This window comes from Amblyraja radiata, chromosome 2, assembly GCF_010909765.2.
Source record: "Amblyraja radiata isolate CabotCenter1 chromosome 2, sAmbRad1.1.pri, whole genome shotgun sequence".
NCBI lineage: Eukaryota > Metazoa > Chordata > Chondrichthyes > Rajiformes > Rajidae > Amblyraja > Amblyraja radiata.
The window spans coordinates 125,834,617-125,851,424 of NC_045957.1; the positions used below are offsets into that span (position 1 = coordinate 125,834,617).

Below are 16,808 nucleotides of genomic sequence, written 5' to 3' on the forward strand. Positions count from 1 at the left end.
CTGTTAATTAGATTTAATGATGGATGTGGATATTTTTGTCTGAGGGGTCACAGGCTTGTAAAGTGATTGCAAAAGTGCTGAAACTGGAATTGTTCCGTTTCCCCATCCTGGATTGAGCTTAAGACCCCGTTTTCCCTTCACCAATGTACAGTTGGATGGTGCTTGGAATTTGCAGCAGAGCTGGGATGCTGGGAGTGGAGGTGATCCACCGGTGTAAAGGCCCAGAGACTCAGATTTTAGCCCATGACATGGGGTTGGCGTGGGATCAGAGGTGACACAAGAAACCGTCGGGCCATGCCCATTCCCTGGCACAGGCCTGGCTTGCCCAGCGCAGAATTATGCCCCTGTCCCACTTAGGAAACCTGAACGGAAACCTCTGGAGACTTTGTGCCCCACCCAAGGTTTCCGTGCGATTCCCGGAGGTTCCTGGAGGTTTTTGTCAGTCTCCCTACCTGCTTCCACTACCTGCAACCTCCGGCAACCACCTGCAACCTCCGGGAACCGCACGGAAACCTTGGGTGGGGCGCAAAGTCTCCAGAGGTTTCCATTCAGGTTTTCTAAGTGGGACAGGGGCATCATCAGGAAACCCGCCTGCAGAGGGAAGCCGCCAAACGGACCCTGCTTGTCCACGAGGACCGGTGATCCGGAGAGGAGGGTGGAAGGAGTTGGCAATGGCAGACGCAAGAGTGGAGGGGTGATAGGAAGAGCCAGGGTCCTTACCTTCTGTGCTCTCAAGGTCAGCTGCGGTAGACGGCCCTGGAGCATAAAGGCAGAATGGTGGCCGGGCGAGGACAAGGACGATGCTTCACTGGACAGTCCGGATTGAGGCGACGGCTGCAAAACCTGGCGACTCTTGTACATGGTCTCAGTGGGTGGTTTCTATATTTATTTATTTATTTATTTATTTAATTCTTTATTTCGAACAGAATAAAAGAATAAAAAGCAAGTGTGAAACAGCATACAAAAAACAAAACAAGAATATTTATAAAGTGTCATAAACAATATCTATAAATAAATGAAATCGTATGTGTCCGAAAAGGAGCAGGAAGCAGCCAAAGCTTATTAATTCCCACCCCTTATTCAACTGCTTATAATTATCTTATACAAATTTAGCAGCACTTGTACTTAATATGGGATTGTATTTACACTTTGTACTTAATATGGGATTGTATTTACGTACTTTAATAATTTACTGAATTGTATGAAAAAATATATATCTCTGTACCTCAGTACATGTGATAATAACCAACCATTGAACCATTGAGGTGCTGGAGATGGAGCAGCCAGAGGGTTGGATGCCTGATGACCAACAAGCAACCCCGTCAATATGCCTGCTGTGTGTAGTTGAATTAAACATGGGCATTAACAGCAGTATTTTCTTGTACAGTATAAGAAAGCCGGGAGAGAGAAACCAGGGAATTATAGACCAGTTAGCCTGACATCGGTGGTGGGGAAGATGCTGGAGTCCATTATAAAAGATGAGATAGCCGAACATTTGGATAGCAGTAACAGGATCGGTCCGAGTCAGCATGGATTTACGAAGGGGAAATCATGCTTGACTAATCTTCTGGAATTTTTTGAAGATGTAACTAGGATAATGGACAAGGGAGAGCCAGTGGATGTAGTGTACCTGGACTTTCAGAAAACATTTGATAAGGTCCCACATAGGAGATTAGTGGGCAACATTAGGGCACATGACATTCGGGGTAGAGTGCTGACATGGATAGAGAAGTGGTTGGCAGACAGGAAACAAAGAGTAGGGATTAACGGGCCCCTTTCAGAATGGCAGGCAGTGACTAGTGGGGTACCGCAAGGCTCGGTGCTGGTACCGCAGCTATTTACAATATACATCAATGATTTGGATGAAGGGATTCAAAGTAACATTAGCAAATTTGCAGATGACACAAAGCTGGGTGGCAGTGTGAACTGTGAGGAGGATGCTATGAGAATGCAGGGTGACTTGGACAGGTTGGGGGAGTGGGCAGATGCATGGCAGATGAAGTTTAATGCGGATAAATGTGAGGTTATCCACTTTGGTAGCAAAAACACGAAGGCAGATTACTATCTAAATGGCGTCAAGTTGGGAAAAGGGGAAGTACAACGGGATCTGGGGGTCCTTGTACATCAGTCTATGAAAGTAAGCATGCAGGTACAGCAGGCAGTGAAGAAGGTGAATGGCATGTTGGCCTTTATAACAAGAGGAATCGAATATAGGAGCAAAGAGGTCCTTTTGCAGTTGTACAGAGCCCTAGTGGGACCACACCTGGAGTATTGTGTGCAGTTTTGGTCCCCTAATTTGAGGAATAATTCTTGCTATTGAGGGAGTGCAGCGTAGGTTTACAAGGTTAATTCCCAGGATGGCGGGACTGTCATATGTTGAGAGAATTGGCTTGTACACTCTGGAGTTTAGAAGGATTAGAGGGGATCTCATTGAAACATATAAGATTGTTAAGGGCTTGAACACACTAGAGGCAGGAAACATGTTCCTGATGTTGGGGGAGTCCAGAACCAGGGGCCACAGTTTAAGAATAAGGAGTAAGCCATTTAGAACGGAGATGAGGAAACACTTTTTCTCACAGTGAGTGGTGAGTCTGTGGAATTCTCTGCCTCAGAGGGCGGTGGAGGCAGGTTCTCTGGATGCTTTCAAGAGAGAGCTAGATAGAGCTCTTAAAAATAGCGGTCAGGGGATATGGGGAGAAGGCAGGTACAGGGTACTGATTGGGGATGATCAGCCATGATCACATTGAATGGCGGTGCTGGCTCGTATTGTCTCATAACAATTCATAACAAGGGTTGGAATTGATTCCAACAACTCTCTCAGCAAGGTGCTTATGCCACAACCACCAGTTTTGTTTCAGTGTAACCCCGACATAGCACTTGGCAGCTTGCTCAATATTGTCTATTGTCTATTGTCCATATGGGATGTTTATTCTGGTACAAAAAATATTGGCTACAACTGAGCTGCATCCCTTCCATTAAAAGTGCTGATCCAGAGAAGTGTGCCTGAGCCTTTGCCCGTGGATTGCTCTCAAACTGCAGTCTCATTGTACAGCAACAACATGCACTTGCAAAAAGCTTAGGACTGGTTCAGAAGTCCAGATGCAGAGAACACAAGTTCTGTGCAATATTTTATTTTAAAACTTCAATATCCTTTCAAAAATGGGTTCCCCATGACATAACATACGCATTCTAATTGTAGCTGAACATAGTTCTACCATTTTTGGCAGATCAATCAATAGTGGCCCTACCTAGATTAGCAGTGCTTGCTAAGAAAATAGGAAGGAAACAGGAAAAGACTTATCATAGAGCATGGGATCTGTGTCAGAGGGAAGCCTGCTTTTCAAAGCAAAAAAAAATTCAATGCTGACTCCAGAAAAACTGCGAAACCTTGACACCAATCCATAACGGATTTGAATCACACACAAATTCCCTCCCACAGTTTCTTAAACTACTGTAAGTTCCTTTTGCACTTCATCCACAGAATTCTGCGCTTGGTTGAAAGTTGTTCTTGAACATTTCAAACATACCTTAGGTTTTTGTCTTGCGCAGTCCTCAGGATCAAGGGGGTTTGTTGCCGCTCGGGTTTGGTGGTTTCTGAGATAGTTGTTGAGGCCAATGTGGGAACTGCAGACTCTTCCATAGATGGGGGCAGGAACCTCCTGATAGGTGGGTGGATTTATCAATTGCGACACCAATTCTGGAATATGGTTTACCGTTATGGTCTCTATATCAAGAAGAATATAGACATTTTTAAAAACATGTCCATGCTGACTATTAAGTGCCATTAATTTGGGCTCTCGATGTGTGTCTGATGTTCACATTAAGTTGGATGTGTATGTGTGATTCACTCTGAAATTACCTGGTCATATTTCTGGAGAAGAGATCATCTGTCCATAAATGTTTATTATTATGTTTCACTCTGGGATAAGTACACTTTACAGTGAAATAAACATTTTTTACACCATCCAATTTATAAGTAATCCAGTCTGACACCAAATTCAAGTGTACCTTAATTTTTATTTCTATGATGGCTATTACTGAGAAATATGGTTGACAAAGATTAGCACATTTATACATCTCATGTAACATTATTATCAAATAATTAAATGTAATATGTTGTACAATAAAACTGAGAATGACAAATGGCAATCAGACATCTGAGTTGCAAAATGTATTTCACCTGTTTGAATTTCATAGATGGCATATAGTTTGAATATGTGTCGAATCTATGAACGATTAAATCAAATGTCATATAAATCTTTTTCAGTGATCGATATACCCATTGCTTGCCCAAATGGATGGCAATCGTATGCAGGTTATTGCTATATTCTACACAAAAATCGCAAGACATGGCAGCAGTCTTTAAGAGCCTGTCGAAAGGAGGAAGGAGATCTAGCTAGCATTCAAAATATTGAAGACCAGAGCTTTATCATAGCTCAGCTTGGAATTTGTAAGTACCAAATGATTTCTGTAAGATACGAATGTTTGAGAAGAAGCACTCAATGATTTCCTACTTCTACAAATCACTCCACCGTGCTTGAATACAAATCAAGTGGCACAGCGGTAGAGTTGCTGCCTTACAGCGGCAGAGCCCTGGATTCGATCCTGACCACGTATGCTGTCTGGATGCAGTTTGCATGTTTTCCCTGTGACCATGTGGGTTTTTCCCAGGTGCTCCTTGGTGCTCTGCCCAAAACAATGCAACAATGATCTCATGTTAATGATCTGGCCACCTGCCCCGAATCCAATGAGGCCTAATTCTGCTCCTATAAAGGGCCTGTTCCACGAGCATGCGACTCCATGTGGCAATCGCGACCTAAAGGGCCTGTCCCACGAGCATGCGACTCCATGCGGCAAGCGCGACCTAACGTGGTCGCTTGAGCCGTACGGCCTCGCGGGGCCGGTCCCACTTCGATCGCTGGAGCCGTATGGAGTTGTGCAGAGCTGGTCCCGACATCGCGCGGGGCTCCGAAAAACTGACCGTGTTCAAAAATTCTGAGCGGCAACGGCCTGCCGGCCCGCAGCCGCCTCGACGCCGTACGCACCACCTCGACGCCGTACGCACCGCCTCGACGCTGTACGCATGTCTTGACGCTGCACACGCCCGTCAGACTTCGCTCGAACTTCACCGCACTCACTCAACCTCCGCGCGGCCCCCGCTTCCGGTTTGGTCACGCTTGCCGCAGGTCGCATGCTCGTGGGACAGGCCCTTAATGTATGTGCTAATAAGCTTATTTTCAGGGATGATGGAATGGCAGACGCTGGCTGTCGTCCCTAGATAGTATGCAGCGTATGCTTTGGGCTACCAAGATAGGCTGAAGTGTGATTGCAGAAGGCTTTAAATCCTTGAACATCTCCCGCAGGGTGGAGGGAGCTGCCATCTATTAAAAATTAAATCTTCACTTCATTTTTAATCGTCTCCTGGAGTCACTGTAGACATCTGTTCCATCCCATTTTTCTTGATAACATAAAGGAGGCTATATGGCCCATCGAGTCTATGCTGACTCTCAGAGCAATCCCACCAATTCCATTCCTCTACCATTTTCTTAATCACCTATTGTATCGCATATGGCGAGTCTTCCCTGAGTCTCCTATTTGTTTTTGGTGCATCTAATGTGCCTGTAAAGCTGCAGTAAGTAGGATTTCATTGTTCTTGCTCATATCCAGTGCATAAAACAAATAAACACTCGTGACATCTTTTGACCCACTTACACCAAGGAAAACATATAATATCCAGATATTGTTCCAACCAGGATGTCTTGGGGATGTACGAGGAAACTGGAACACCTAGGGGAAATGCTCATGGTCACATACAGTATATCTGTGAGGCAACTACATGAACTGCTATGTACCCAAGGGCTGGAAGAAGACCTCTACCTCAGGGCAGCGCGGTGGCACAGCGGTAGTGTTGCTGCCTTGCAGCGGCAGAGACCCGGCTTCGACCACGACTATGTGCGCTGTCTGTATGCAGTTTGTACGTTCTCCCCATGACTGCGTGAGTTTTCTCTGAGATCTTCAGTTTCCTCCCACACTCCAGACGTACAAGTTTGTAGGTTAATCGGCTTGGTATAAGTGTAAATTGTTCCTAGAGTGTGTAAGATACTGTTAGTGTGTAGGGATCGCAGGTCGGCGCGGACTCGGTGGGCCGAAATGCCTGTTTCCGCACTGTATCTCTGAACTAAACTAAACTACACAATGTTTTTTAAGTGATATACAAACATAGGAGAATAGGAACAGTTGTAGACCACATCCCTGAATCCTGCCTTTTCACTCAATACAAACGCTGACCTGTGTGCTGGGGGCGCTGACCTGTGTGCGTGGGGGCGCTGACCTGTGCGCGGCTGCCCAGCCAGCAGCTGTCCGTCTTTTCATCTTTTTTTCTTATTTTTAGTTAGTTAAAGTGTTTTTGTTTCTGGAGTTCTAGACTTTTTTATGTGGGGGGTGGGGGGGGGGGAAGGGGGAAACTACCTTTCAGGGTCCCTACCTGGTCGGAGAGGCAGCTTTTCTCCGGGCTGCAGCTTCGACCCGTCCTCGCGGCCTACCAGCGGGCCTGGAGCGGCGTTTCCTGTCGGGCACTGCCCAGAACCTCGGCTTCGGCGGCGGCACAGCGCTGGAGCGCTATCGTGGAGCGGGCGATGCCTTGCCTGGGTCGCCGCGCTGGAGCTCCGGTGAGCTGAAGACCGCCGGGAACAACATCGCGGAGCTGCGGGACTGTGGAGTGGCCAGCCGCGGGCAGCGGCGCTGAACTGTACATCGGGAGCCTGGGATCTCGCGACGAGATCACCAGTTGTGGAGCTCCATCCGGCGCGGCCTTATTGGCTTCGGAAGCCGCGGCCTCCAGTACGGAAGCGGCCATTCCAGGTGTCCCAAGCCGCTGTGAGGATTCTCCCGACGCCGGAGCACCATCACCCGGCGAGAACGGCCAGGAACATCGGGCCTCCGTAGAGGCAACTGTGGAGGCCTCAATAGGCCCGACTATAGGTGAACTGGGGTTGGGGACTGGACTTTGTGCCTTCCCTCATGGTGGGAGCCATTGTGGGGGGATGTTCTTTATGTTTAAATCTCTTATTAATGTTATGTCTGTATTCTTTCTTTATGTGCTGCAAAATGGCAAGAAGCATTTCACTACACCTAGGTGTATGTGACCAATAAATAACCTTTTGAACCTTTGATTACCCCAGGCCTCATCTCTTTGCCAGTTTCCCATGGCCCTCAAATTGCTAATCGTTCAGAAATGTATCTACTTGCTTGTTAAATAACCTTGATGATCTTAGTGTCCACAACTCTGCTGAATTGAGAATTCCAAAGATTCACTAGTCTTTTTGTTTGCTCTCTCTCTGAGCACCCGGAAACTAGAAGCTTAAAATGCTTAAAATACAGTGCAATCAGAAAGTATTCAGACCCCTTCACTTTTTCCACATTTTGTTACATTACAGCTTTATTCTAAAATGGATTAAAAAAAACATTTATTGCCATCAATCTACACCTGATTGGTGGAGTGCTGCAGATATAATTGTCCTTCTAGAAGGTCCTCCCATCTCCACAGAGGAACTCTGGTGCTCTGTCATAGTGACCATCGGGTTCTTGGTCACCTCCCTGACCAAGGCCCTTCTCCCCCGATTGCTCAGTTTGGCTGGGCGGCCAACTCTATGAAGAGTGCTGGTGGTTCCTACGTTCTTCCATTTAAGAATGCCGGAGGCCACTATGCTCTTTGAGACCTGCAATGCTGCAGAAATTGTTTTATACCCTTCCCTAGATCTGTGTCTCGACACAATCTTGTCTCGGAGGTCTACGGACAATAATTTTGGCTTCAGACTTGGTTTTTGCTCCGACATGCACTGTCAACTGTGGGACCTTATATAGACAGGTGTGTGCCTTTCCATATCATGCTCAATCAACTTAATTTACCACTGGTGGACTTCAATCAAGTTGTAGAAACATCTCAAGGATAATCAATGGAAACAGGTTGCATCTAAGCTCAATTTTGAGTGTCATAGCAAAGGGTCTGAATACTAATGTAATTGTGATATTTCAGTTATTTATTTTTAATTACTTTGCAAACATTTCTAAACGCCTGTTTTCACTTCTTCATTCTGGGGTATTGTGTGTAGATTGATGATAAAAAAAAAAGAATTTAATCCATTTTAGAATAAGGCTGTAACGTAACAAAATGTGGAAAAGTGAAGGGGTCTGAATACTTTCTGAATGCACTGTATACTGCTGGAACTGCACTCTTATACAAATGCAGGAGCAGATGCACAGGCATCTCAGTATGAGCTGGAGGTGGGGAGAAAACATGATGTATCTCATGAATACATTTTCAGGGGAACATGAGTGTCATAGGTGTATGACAAAGGAGAACATATTTCAGGATAATCTCCATGATCGGAATCGATTTACATCAGTTAAACCATATTATTTTTTCTGCTCTGTTACAGCTTCCATTGATGTGGTGTGGCTTGGATTGAATGATCTTAAGACATCAATGCTGTTTTCATGGTCAAATGGATCCCCTGTGACCTATACTTTTTGGAGCTATCAAGAACCAAGCCATTTAACTAATAGGGATGAGAACTGTGTCATGATGAATACAACGGTGAGAGTGGCAATACAATCTGTTCAGTTTTCATATTATATTATGCACTCCTTCTCATAAGCTGATATACAATAAGCAAAGACTTTTCAAGATACAGAAATAAATGTCCAATGTAATGGATATTCCAAAGTGTAAAAGAGAATGAGGCAACGGAAGAGAAATGCATGTTTTTTTGTTGAAAGTTAAATATGCAAACGATTGGTTTACATAAAAGGGAAGGTGTCTCATTTATTTGAGGTGGGTGGGAAGGGGAGTGGGAGCGAGAGCGAGTGCGAGCAAGAGCAGTTACTTTGACCAGATTGTTAAAACAGATGCAGAATGCATGCTTTGCTGTTTTGAAATGCCTGAACCCAAGGTAAAAGTTTGGTAGATAGCTTTTAGGCTAATTGCTGTGTATCATGATTTAAATGTCAATGCAGCTGCTGAACCTGACAACGGCAAGTTTAGCATTCAAGGCCTGATTAACTCCTGCTTTCCTGGAGACTACAAGAGAAGCCAACTTGGAGAGATATCTTGAGGCTTCGGGAGTTTTCCCCTAGTTTATTGAATGCATTGCTGCAGATCTTGATTGGGGAGGCCCAGAGGAGAAGGATGTTCTTGTTAAAAATGGGAAAGGTCAATTAGGTCATTCAATCTTATCTCTTACTCAAGCCCCTGCATTACTCTGTCTGGTTCACGTCCCCCTTGCAATTTTCCTGTAAACAAGGTGCGTTTTACTCTGTCGGATTATCTGTCGTACTGTTTGTCTTCCTCTTTCTCTGACTCTGACTCTGTCTCACTCTCTATTTTTTTACTTTGTGTGTGTGTGTGTGTGTGTGTGTGTGTATGTGTGTATGTGTGTCTGTGTGTGTATCTATCTCATTATGAATCTCTGGCTCTCTCACACACACACACACAATACTATACATATTTTTGTGAAAATTAGAGAACAAAGTTCTAGAGTAACTAAGTGGGTCAGACAGCATCTCTGGAGAAAAATGGATGGGCAACGTTTAGGGTTGAAGAAGGTTCCCGACTCCAAACGTCACCCATCCTTTTTCTCCAGAGATAAACCAGCAACTTCAGTTCCTTGTTTCTACATATACTTGTGAAAGGTGTTGATGGACTAGTTGGGCCAGTGATATGGATATTCCTGCTGTGGCCTCACCCTCACATCTATTTCCGTATACGTCCAATTTAATTTATTCTTATGTCTAACATAACACACATGCACACACACACACACACAAAATTTGTCTTTTGATAAAATGATTATCAATAACAAATTGCATAACATATTTATGTATTTTCCAGAATGGCTATTGGGCAGATCAGCTGTGTGAAATGGAATATGGATATATTTGTAAATGCAAACCACCTCCAAATAAACCAGGGAAGGCGCTCGAAATTCCTGCAGAAGAAGGATGCAAGAAGGTCAGATAAAACTTTTACTGATAAAATGATAAATCTGATGCCACTTTAAATGTTTGGACCAGTGGCTCCCGAACCGTTTCATCCGTGGACAAAAATTGATCAAATATTTGGACTTAAGGCCCATATTTTAAGATAGCATGAAATGAATTAGTTTAATTTAGATATACAGCACACAACCAGGCCCTTTGGCCCACCGAATCGGTGCCGACCAGCGATCCCCGCACACTAACACTACTCTGCACACACTAGGGACAGGTTTACAATTATACCACGAAAATTAACCTACAAAACTGTACGTCTTTGGAGTGTGGGAGGAAACCGGAGATTCCGGAGAAAACTCATGCAGGTCATTGGGAGAACATACCAACTCTATGCAGGCAGCACCCATAGTCAGGATCGAACCCGGGTCTCTGGTGCTGTATGGCAGCAACTCTACCGCTGCGCCACCGAGCTACCCTATTTGTTTTGTCAATGTGATTCGAGATTTCAAAACATTTTGTTTTGGCTTTGTAGATTATTAATCACAAAATTAAAGCATTAAATACAATCAAATGTAATCATTGAAAACAAAATCAAAAGCATGAAAGAAAAGTTTCACAATGGCAACATTGAATGCACCTACTGGTCTACCTGCCTGCCCCTTGCGTGCTGAAACTTGCACATCAATCGTTTCAACAACTTGTCGGAATTTTCCATAATTTAAAAAAAATCATTTTGGACACCACCTCCTGGCCCATTTTCAATCTCTCGGGGCGTGGCTGGAGGTTGGTAACTTTAAAAGTATTTTCCATTAACTCAACATATTGACCAACTTTATAGAAACCTGAACAAGCAATATATGATAGATGGAAGGTGGATAATTTGAACTCTTCTTTATATTACTGTAATTTTATTTATTATGTGATAAATGAAATATTGGAAACTAAATTTTAACTATTATAATAGTCAGAGCTGAAGTTCCAGCACTTTAAAAAATGTGATCTTTTATCAGCAGGACTTCTTGTACATACCTCCCATGACTAAAGATCTCAAAAGTACCCACTGAGTTACTCCAACCTTTTGTGTCTATCTTTGGTTTAAACCAGCATCTGCAGTTCCTTCCTACTCAAAAAGGTTTTAAATGGAACTCCACGATGTACAATGGTGAATGGGCCATAAACTATTGTCCTTGTCTAGAGAGACTTTGTGACGATGTGTCTCTTAGCAGTGAGTGCTGCCCTTGCAATGTGCCACTCTGAATCATTCAGTTGTGGAGCGCACATTGCTTTGGAATACCTGCAAGAAGGTTCAGGCAGATCAACGAACATCTTCGAGCATGTTGTTAATCTTCAAGCAGAATGTATATTGTGAGATGCATAGATAGTGTAGTCAATCAACATCTTTTTTTTACCATGGAAGCGTATCGAAAACAAGAGATCATAGATTTTAGGTGAGAGGAAGGAGTATTAAAGGGGAACTGGGGGATAAGCTTTTTACACAGACGCTCATTGATATCTGGAACTCAGTGAGAGAAGAGGAGGTGGAGTTAGATACTTTCTTTAAGAGATATTTAGACAGGTACTTAAATATACAAGGCATAGACAGATACAGTCTTAATACTGGCAATCCATATTCATGTTCATAAGTTATTGGAGCAGAATTAGGCTGTTTGGCCCATCAAGTCTATTCTGCCATTTAATCATTGCTAATCTATCTTTCACTCTCAATCATATTCTCCTGCCTTCTCCCCACAAACCCTGACAACCTTACTAATCAAGAATCTGTCAATCTTTGCTTTAAAAATATCAATTGACTAGGCCTCCTACGCCATCTGTAGCAAATAATTCCACATATTCACTACCTTCTGACTATTCAAGTAGATGGGCTTAAAGGTTGGCATGGGCATGGTGGGCCAAAGGGCCCATTTCTGTGTTGTACAACTCTGTGACTCTATGACTCAGTAGTCTCAATTTGTCTCAATTAGTATTCTGTAATACACAACGGTTCTATCCCCCGTTCATAACTGTTGAACTAACTGAGGATTTATTGTCTCTGGAATGGGGATAAACCATTGGTTGAAACACCTCAACTCAAATGTACCAGATATCAGCAAATTTTCAGGAACATATTTAGGATTTTTATCAAAGTGCTGAAAGACAGAACTAATTTAGTAACGAAAGAGTTAGGACTGCCAAAAAATTTGACATGTTTACCATATTGCCGCTGATAAGATTGCCAGCTGGCCATTTGGACTTCAAATCATATTTACCTTTTATAGAAATGCTATTGTAGATGTTGTTTGGTTTTATTATACATCAAAATTAATTGACCCTAACAGGAAGAATTAAGTCAGCACTTCATCTACTTACTATAGTATCTGCTTTCAGCTTTGAAGTAAAGCTATTTTTAGTATTTCCGTCTTGAAACTTTAATTTAAAATTACAATAACATTAAGATAGTTCCTTAACACATAATTGAATTCATGCCATGTTCTAAAATTGATCTCCAAATTCTGTATTTATAAGTTGGTATTGTCCAAATTTGATTCATTAAATCTGGTAAAATGTAGTAATTTACAGTCTAAACCCACAACTGGAATACAAGGAAATAAAAAGTACTGGATATACTCAGAGTATGAGCAACATATGCAGAGATAAAACAGAGTTAATGTTTTAGATCAATGATTGTGTCCTGGGCCAAGCCAGATGTAATGATCTGATCAATAATTTTTCCCTCTTCATAAAGTCTAAAAGTGGATTGGTTTCACAATACTCAATTCTCTTTACAATGCCTCAGCAAATGCAAAAGTCTATGGCTGAATGCAGCAAGACCTAGACAACATTCAGGCATGGGCTGATGAATGGCAAGAAACATTCACTCCGCAGTATGAACAATGACAACACAGAGTGCAGGAAGGAAATAGAGAGCTTAGGAACATAGCATCAAGCCAACAACCTCTCCCTCAATGTCAGCAAGACGGAAGTGCTAATTATTGACTTTGGGAAAAGTGGTGGTGTACATGCTCCAGTCAGCATCAAAGGTGCTGAAGAGAAGATGCTGAAGAGAACTTGAACTTGAGAGCTTCAACGTCTTAAGCATGAGTTTCACCAATAATTTATCTTGGCCCAGCCACACTAAATCTACAGCCAAAAAAGAGCACATTAATGCCAACAAATCCTCAGAAGACTAAAAAAGATTGACCTGTTCAACAACCATTCCCAACTTCTACAGTTGCACCCTAAAAAGCATCCTATCAGATGCTTTGATTTGGCAACAGTTCCAGCACTAAAATAAATTGCAGAGAGTTGTGGATGTGGCCCATTAAATCCATCTGCACTTCATGCTGCCTCGGGAAAGCAGCCAACATAATCAAGAACCCTGGTCATTCTATCTTCTCCCCTCCCATCAAGCAGAAGATACAAAACCTTGAAAGCACTTATCACCAGGTTCAGGAGCAGCGTCTTCCCCGCTCTTATCAAACTACTAAACACTTCGCTCATAATCTAAGTCCTGATTTCCCAACCTGCCTCATTGAAGCCCTTGCACTTTTTTTCTCTGCACTTTCTCTGTACCTGTAATGTGATAACATGGTAACACTATGTTCTGCATTCTGGTACTTATCCTCTGCCTGTTGTACTTGTGAATGGTTTGCTTTTACTTGGGTATAGTAGTGTTTTACTGAATAACCTGCTAACAAACTTTTTCACTATATCTTGGTACATGTGACAATAAGAAACTAATAGCGATACAATAGTATCAGACAATGATCATCTAAAAAAGAGACATTCAGTGCATTACCATTGTCAAGTCCCTTCAGCATCAGTATTCTGTGAGTCACCAGTGATCAGAAGCTAAATTGTTCCAGCCACCTAAGTACAAGGTGTGGTAGAGCAGATTGAAATCTGGGCTATCCTGGACTCACCTCCTGACATCTTAAAGCATCGTCACCATTAATAACATACAATCTCATTGAATTGTGTTTTTTTTTTAAATTTCCCAGCACCATTGGCCCACACACAGGGGTGTAAATGTGTACCATTTACATAATTCATTGCAGTCGCTCACCCGAACTACACCCACAAATCCATCTTACATTGAAGCCTTAACATCATTCTGGTGCAGAACGGGTGTTTAGAATCAGAGTGGATCAGAAAGGATACTGAAGATCCAAAAGGGTGTAAAACTGAGGGAAGAGATCAGACGGAGGAAACGGACGAGAGAGAAGGACAGGGTGAATAATAGAATTTAAACGTTGTTGAACTTTGTGCTCTTTCATGTCTTAAAGAAGGGGAAACAGTCTTTAGTTAACGGGCAGGCTTGAGAGAAAGAGTAAGTGTGGTTGTAGAGAGAACTGAATACATATGATTATACATAGAATTAAACAAAGGTCTCTGAATGTGTTGAGAATAGCTAATCATCCAGCACTAAATAGGTTTGGTCTATTATTGCCATGTGTACTGAGGAACAGTGCAGCTTTTTGTTGCATACTATCCAGTCAGCAAAAAGACTATACATGATTACAACCAAGCTGTCCACTGTATACAGATACAAATAAAGGGTATAACATTTAGTGCAAAATAAAGTCCAGTAAAGTTCAATTAAAGAAAGTTCAAAAATGAGGTAAACCGCTATTTCATTGGAGAGAGGACTGCTCAGTTGCCTGATAACGGCTGGGAAGAAGCTGTCTCTGTATCTAGAGGTATTCATTTTCAAATTTCTAGTTGGGTGCATGATGGTCTGGGCAACGTCTACAACTCTGCAATTTCTTGAGGTCTTGGATGGAGCTGTTCCCAAACCATGACAATAGTGGTGGGACTCATCAGCGGAGATGATGAATCAATGTACAGGGATGAAGTGAAACAACTAGTGGACTGGTGCGGCAACAACAATGTAGCATTAAACGTCGACAAAACAAAGGAGATGATTGACGACTTTAGGAGGGCGCAGCCAAAACACACACCCCTCAACATCAGTGGTACCACGGTGGAGAGAGTGGAGAGCATAAAGTTCCTCGGAGTGCAGATTACAGACAGTCTCACCTGGTCCAGGAACAATGCTGGGATTGTCAAACGGGCCCATCAGCGACTGCACTACCTGAGGAAACTCAAACAGTGCTCACTCCCCACCAACATCCTCAGGACTTTTTACAGGGGCACGGTGGAGTCTGTACTCACATACTGCATAAACACGTGGTACTCCAACTGTAACTGCTCGGACAGGAAGGCTCTGCAGAGGGTAGTGAGGGGAGCAGAGAGGATCATTGGCGTCTCCCTAACCTCGGTACAAGAACTGTTCCAGAGCCGCTGTCTGAAAAAAGCTCTGAGAATAGCTAAGGACAAACTGCACCCCCTCCACACACATCTGGATCTCCTGCCATCAGGCAAGAGATACCGTAGCATCAAAGCCCGGACAACCAGACTGTTAAACAGCTTCCTTCCACAGGCTGTGAGGCTGCTAAACAGTCACTCCACCTGTGTTCAAGAAGGAACTGCAGATGCTGGAAGTTCGAAGGTACACAAAATTGCTGGAGAAACTCAGCGGGTGCAGCAGCATCTATGGAGCGAAGGAAATAGGCGACGTTTCGGGCCGAAACCCTTCTTCAGACTGATGTCAGTCACTCCACCTGATTCTGCTGCTTTGCACTGACAATTTAATAACTCTGGCACTGGCCACTTAAATCAGCTGCCCTGGACATTTTAATGACTTTTTACTGTATTTTTATCCCGATAAAATGCTTTCCACCATACATCTGTAGAAGTTGATGAGGGTTGTCGAGGACTTGACCATCTTCCTCAGCCTTCTAAGGAAATAGAGGAGTTCATGCACTTCAAAGTGGCTGGAATAGGACAAATTGCTGGTGATATTAATTCCTAAGAACTTGAAGCTTTCAATCATATTTACTTAGGTGCCATCAATGTATACCCGGTTACGTGTAGTGCTTTGTTTCCTGAAGTTAATCACAATCTCCTTTGTCTTGCTGACATTAGTTTAGAGATACAGCATGGAAACAGGCCCTTTAGCTTACCGCGTACACACTGAACATTGATCACCCATTGACACTAGTTCTATGTTATCTCACTTTTACATCCACTCCCTACACACTTGGGGCAATTTTACAACAGTCAATTCTACTGGAAACCTGCATATCTTTGGGATATGGGAGTGAACCAATCACCTGGATGAAACTCATGTGGTCACAGGGAGAACATGCAAACTCCACACGGACAGTACTTGACATCAGGATCGAGCCCTGGTCTCTGGTGCTGTGAGGCAGCAGCTTTACCAGCTGCACCACTGTGCCACCCTACATTGTTGTCTTGGCACCAGGTAGCAAGGTTCGCAATCTCCTTCGTGTACTCCGTATCATTATTAGTTGATATCTGGCCCACTACTGTGCTGTTGTCTGCAAATTTGTAAGTTGAGTTGGATTGGTATTGAACATACCTGCAATAAAGGTTGGATCAGAAATGTAAAAACTGGAATCCATGTGTAGTAAGCTGAAGCTGAAGAAAGATATGATGCTGGAAATGAGGTTAGGTCAACAACATCAAAAACAAGAAGGGAGACAGAAAGCATTGAGTGTACATAAAATAAATGGACAAATAGAAATTCCATTGTTTCAACCAATGGAATAGATGAGTTGAAGGAATGGTTCAGTGCTATATGATACTGCGAAAGGAGCAGAGATTTTTCAGGGTGCGTTTCTCGAAGAGATGTATAGAGAATTCAACAGAAACTAAAAGGATACATACTGCACATGCTGCAAATCTGAAATAAGAACAGAAAGTGCAAGGAATACTCCATGGGTCAAGCAGCATCT

The 16,808-nt window shown here is 43.1% G+C and overlaps 1 protein-coding gene across 1 annotated transcript in view; it reads left to right on the forward strand.

The window, feature by feature from the left end:
* mrc1 (mannose receptor C-type 1) overlaps positions 1-16,808 on the forward strand; it is a 139,921-nt gene that overhangs the window by 56,008 nt on the left and 67,105 nt on the right. Inside the window, exons 7-9 of the mRNA XM_033015268.1 lie at positions 4,268-4,450; positions 8,439-8,596; positions 9,890-10,009. Coding sequence (XP_032871159.1) covers positions 4,268-4,450; positions 8,439-8,596; positions 9,890-10,009 — 461 coding nt within the window. The remainder of the gene's footprint in view (positions 1-4,267; positions 4,451-8,438; positions 8,597-9,889; positions 10,010-16,808) is intronic.